Raw genomic sequence first — 6,000 nt, forward strand, 5'->3', positions numbered from 1 at the left:
ACTCTAAATCCAGAGCAGGCTTTGCCACTGCAGTCCTCCAGGGCCTGGTAGCCTCTCCAAATCCAATCTAGACCGGGCCGCCCAACCTCAGCTTTGCGATTCAACCCAAGTGTAATGACTGCAACAGTGAAACACGATGAACATAGTTCAGTTGTGTACCTACCATAAATGTAGATGTTCGAGTTTATTCACTGTTGCAGTCCAGGTTACCCACCCACCATCCTCCTTTACTTTGCTGGGACTTCTCTATACTTCTCAACTCTATACAACCTATGTGGTGTATTTGCTTGCAGAGGAAGGAAATGTTTATATTAGTACATGCATGCGTTTTGGCATAATTTTATTTTTCCAGCCTTCCTATTTGGGGGCACCTGAATCTGGGGCAAGAAAAACTGAAGAAAATGGCATCGGTTGCATCTTTTATACCCCTGGCACACTAACGTCAGGGAAGAGGCGACAGCAACCGACGCCGGACCAAGACTTTGGAACTTGGGCCGACTACGGGTAGCCTGCCGGCAGATAACCCAAGTGTAATGACTGCAACAGTGAATACACTCGAACATCTACATTTATGGTAGGTACACAACTGTACTTTCTTTTGATCAGTATCATTCTGGTCATTAGTCATTCATAAAATCAGATATGTAAGGGTTTACCAGCTGCTTGACTTCTCACATGCAAAACAAAGATCTACTAACTCTTCTAACTTTACTGTCAGCACATTCCTGCAGTCATCCTCTCACTGTCCATGTATTTAATTCTTCAACCTGGAGGAGTTTAATGTACTCTCCAAAAAGGTGTTGCACTCTTTTCCTTTCTAGATTAACAAGATTATTTTTTTATTTAAAATAGTTACTATGTTCTTAAAGCTTTCTTATGCAATTGTACCTTTTTTAATTATTTTTTATTAGTCTGCAGTACTTTGGCTGCTCTGTTTATTGCAGCTCCCCATTTTATATCCTTATATTGTTTCTTCAACAGTTCACCCATCATGAGGCAGACAGACATAGACCAGAGACACACACACACACACATACCCACACACCCACACACGCACACACACACACACACACACACTCAGGGCATCATGCTTTTCTCACATATTTTGGATAACTTTAGTAGAACGTTATAAAACAATATTTTGGTACAATTCTCCATGCAAAATTTAGCACCCTTTTGAATGATGCTTAACTGTACCTTCCTTTTCTTCTTCATCTTCTGTGACGTGATCTTTTGTACTTTTACACTTACTCTACTGAATGACTAATATATTGAAATGCTTGAGGAGTTAAGAACTACCCCTGTTTCACAGAGAAATGTGGCATTAAAGTTGTTTATTTTTTCCTGTACTTTGCCCAGGCTGTTTATCATCAGCCCTTTCTCAGCCAGCTGGCCTACTTTTCCCCCAGTCTCCATGGATTTGGCTTTACTGGGAGGGGGACATCATTAAGGCAACTGTTAGGGATGGTTCGGCATTTTGTTTTAAGCCCTAGCCCATCTTGTTACCTGCCTAATACCAGTCTTTGGTTGGAGCATTTAATGAGCATCAGTGCTGCTCTGCCTCTTTCTTTCACAGACTGCTGACTTCAACAGGATGCCCTTGTCCATTTACAGGAGGCACTGCACAGGTGTTCTCTTGTCTCCTCCAAAGAAGACGACCCATATGCATGAGCCACTCCCATCCTCCCAGGATAGTCATGTCCATCCTCCCTGCCTGTGCTTTCAAGCTCCTGAGCCATTAATCAAACTCAGGCCACCTAGGGCTAGGCAGTAGTCGTACCTTTATGCCACTGGCACAGGCAGTGCAGCTGTTTTTAACTACTGCTAGTAAATAATTTTTTTTAATTATAAATTATAAGAAAAATGATGTTATTGCAAGACTTGTTGAATAGCTTCAGTAATACTTGATGTGACAGTGTAAGGTTGTCTTCCTTTTTAGAATGCCAATACAATATGTAATTGAAGAGTGGGATTTCCGAGAGCTAACACTGAAGATGAAACCACCAGTCTTTATTCCACGTCCAGAAACAGAGGTATGAGTTATTATTGTCTGTATTCATCACTGCTGGAGCATTGATACCACAGAGGAAAATGAACAAATATTAGCACAGGTCAACTGTTTGCATATGAGTAAGTAATACTGCTTGTGAATATAAAATGTACATGCAGTCTCAAAGATCAGGGAATAAGTTGGAGATTTAAGATAGTATATTATTTATACCTGAATCCAAATAATAGGACATATGTAAAGCTTGAAAGTGTTCCCCAAGATTAAGTTTTTTCTTTTCTACCTAAGAAGAATAATGAAGATGGATTGAATACATTCTTTCTTATTATATGCAGCTTCTAAAAATAGTAAAATATAAAGCATGCTTAAAAAAACAAAAAAAACTTCTGAAATAGAAAGAAAACTGCTTCAGAAAACAACCAGTGGTTTTAAAGTGCATAAAGCTCTTTTCGTTTAATAAAATCAAACTTCTTCAGATGCATGCATACAAAATAAAAGTTTTAGTTATATAAAATACCAGGAAGTGCTTGAGCCAGTCGGCTCACATACTGTGATGACATCAGCAACAATAATTAACCCTTCCTTTTCTACACACTGTGAAATAATACTGTTTAAAACTAAAACAATGCAGACATCCATAAACAAGGACATTTGAAGCTATGGTTTAAAAATCATGAACAAATTGTGTTCATGGGTATTACTTTAGATTACAAAAACTAATAAATGTGTAAAAAAGTAAAATTACCTATAAGCAATTGCTTTGAAATTTCTATTAAGAAATTCTACCTACTGAAACAATTGTGTTACATAAGATACGTCATCTCTACAAAACAGAATCACATAACATCGCTAATGAATACTATTAATAATATAAGCGGTGTGCTGTTGAAAATCCATACTGCAACCTTTTTACTACAACATTTCATACTGCTTCATTGCTGAATGCCTAGCCCAGAAAATAACTCAGCTGGCAGTTCAAGAAAAATATATATTAAGGCACCATTAACAGTATCTAAAAATACTATACAAGGAATTAACTGATTTTTAACTAACAGTACATAACCATATTACTAGTTCTGTGGCATTCATGTTATGCTATGCCATTCCATGATTCCACAGAATGGCATTCATTATATAAAAACGCAATCAAACAAAAACCCTAAGGAGAATTAAGGCTGAATATACCTGTTATTCCCAAAAAACGCTAGGAGTGATCCACAGCAGGAAAAAACGCCAGTATATGGTTCAATATATCAATTTAATGAAAAAGGACAAAGATAAGCGCTTTTGTGTATTAGCTTCATCAGATCTCTACTAAACTGAATAAAACATCCTTCTTATATATTAAAATCAATTAAACATTAATCAGTGTAACAAGCTACATCACTAATTACTAAATACCTAATCAAGCATTCAAGAGCTAATACAAAAACTATATTGACAAGATAAAAAGAAACATACTTAAGTACATATAAAAACAACTAAAATATAATCAAACATTATAAAACAAACTAATATAAACACTAAAATATGCACTAAAAAGTGTTTGTTTCTTCCTAAGGGGTCTTGCTCTCAGAGCAGGTTGAATAGAGACATGCTCATTCAGACCTGGAGCATGGTGTGCTCCGAGTCTGAAAATCCATTTTAACTCCGCTTGATATGTCATATTGACCAAGTCCCCCTGTCTAACACTCTCATGTATTACTTCTAATACTAAAATTTAAAAACATGTTCCTCACCATGTGTATTAATGTGTTTTGCTATGGCACTGTAATTCATACCTCTACGTAAACAGTAAAAATGGTCATTTATCCTCTCTTTTAGGCGCCTATTAGTCTTACCGACATAAACGCACCGGCATAACATACAGTGTCTAAGATAGATCAGATTCTTTGCATTACAATCTGCTGGAGGAAAGTGTGTAAATATCTTGCCATCTAATGGATGTTTAAAAGAAGTGGACTCGTCAATGTTAGTGCAATAAGCACAACCATTGCATTTTCTAGTTCGCCCTTCAGTTAAATTTTCATTTAATAATGACAGATGTCTGGGATAGCATAATCTCTGCCATAAATAACACTTATTTCTATATCCAAATCTAGGTCTAATACCTACAATGGGACCAATTTCACTATCTGTACTAAGAATAGGCCAGTGTTTAAGTATACTATCCCTAATGCGCTTCTCATCACTGGAAAATGTTAAACTGAAAAAAGGAATGTGTTCTATTATTACCATGAGTTTGAATAGTTTTATGTGAAGAAAAATAGGGTTTACCTGTAGTATGTCTAGACTGTCTAACCATCTGTTGTGATTGTACTATCTCTTGACTTCTGTAGCCCCTAGATGTAAAATCCAATCTCATTGTATCCAAACAACTCTGACAGTCTTGGTCATCACTATGTAATCGGCTAATTCTTAAATTCTATCCCTTCAGGACATTTTGAAACACATGTCCAGGGTGCATACTACTACGGTGTACATATGTAGGTGATTGCATTCCTTTCTATATAGCTTCGTAGTAATATTTTGGTCACTATCCTTAACCAATAGGATGTCCAAAAATTCAATACTCTTGCTGGAATAGTCACAACCTCAAGAATTCAGTACTTGCATTCAACATATCAGTGTATTGATGCAATTCTGACAAATCACCTGTCCATAGAAAAAAAAGGTCATCGACAAAATGTCGATAAAAGGGTATGAAACGCTTATAATGAGCAGAGCTGTACATTATATTCTCCTCCCAGGACGCCATCATCAAATTGGCATATGTGTTTGAAGTGCCCATCGCTACAGCTGGGATTTGTAAATAGTAGTTATCAAAAGTGAAAATATGTTCGAATACCATCTCCAGCAAAACGCATAAAAATTCTGTATGGCTAACATCATAAATGCCTTTGCTTGCAACAATGTGTTTCACCATCTGTATACCTTCACCATTCGGGATACAAGTGAAAAGGGAGGCCACATCAAGAGTGACAAACATACTTAAGTTCCTATTTAATCTCTCTTCAACAAATCTGTATAGATCTTGTGAAAAGTGTTTACTGTCAATCAACACCAAATCTCATGTTAATAGAACAGGTTTAAACTTTTTTTCAGATAAATAGAGAGCGGTTCAGTGAGCCAGCAACAATGGGTCTAAAAGGAGGGCATGTGGGATCTTTATGTACCTTCGGAAGGCCATTTAAGACAAGTATTCTAGGATGCTCTACTGAAAAATATCCAAAAAGATCCTTGTTCAACAAATGGCTTTCAAAATATTCTTTCAAACAACTAGTAATTTCATAACTAATTCTCTGTACAGAGTCTACATCAACAGACTTGTTAGTAGAGTTATCTTTTAACATGTTATTAATACTGTTAAAATAGAATTCTCTGTCCATGATGACCGTTAATCCCCCCTTGTCTGCTGGCAGAATGACAATACTAGTATTGTTTAGTAAACTATTAAGTACTTGACTCTAAATTCTTGACAAGTTCACAAAGTCTTTTTTACGTTTAGTATCATTCAGTAGTGAATACATATCATTCTCACACATTTTCACAAAAAGGTCAAGAGCAGGATGATGCTGTGGCAAATATGCACTGGGCTTCCTAAAACTAAAGTCAGTAGGAGTCTCATTAATACTCAAGTCTGCATAGACCAATTTAAGCATAACATTCCATACATATAATCTTAAGTCTATCAAAGTTTCAGATATATCCGCTGTTTGAGTGGGAATAAAGGATAAACCTTTATTGAGTATCTGTATCTCTACATCAGATAATCCTCTTGACGATACATTCAGTACAAGATTCTTCAATTCTGTTTCCACATCGTTGTTAAAGTTTGAATTTGTGTCTGCATTTCAGGACCCAAATGCCTCCGTTTGAATCCGTATCTTCTACTGACCTCTTCCGGTTCTGCCGAAAAGGTAACAGCAGATTTGAAAAACCTGGGTAGATGGCATATCGACAGTTTTGCTGCATACCACAGGTTCCAGAGT

At 36.5% G+C, this 6,000-nt stretch overlaps 1 protein-coding gene across 4 annotated transcripts in view; it reads left to right on the forward strand.

Annotated features, from left to right (window-relative positions):
* HEMK1 (HemK methyltransferase family member 1) overlaps window positions 1-6,000 on the forward strand; it is a 1,059,949-nt gene that overhangs the window by 611,688 nt on the left and 442,261 nt on the right. For all 4 annotated transcript variants that reach the window (XM_044077921.1, XM_044077920.1, XM_044077922.1 and 1 more), the window contains exon 4: window positions 1,940-2,033. In XM_044077921.1, coding sequence (XP_043933856.1) covers window positions 1,940-2,033 — 94 coding nt within the window. The remainder of the gene's footprint in view (window positions 1-1,939; window positions 2,034-6,000) is intronic.

The sequence above is a fragment of the Protopterus annectens genome, chromosome 7.part0 (genome assembly GCF_019279795.1).
Source record: "Protopterus annectens isolate FY-2018-M chromosome 7.part0, PAN1.0, whole genome shotgun sequence".
Classification (NCBI taxonomy): Eukaryota; Metazoa; Chordata; order Ceratodontiformes; family Protopteridae; genus Protopterus; species Protopterus annectens.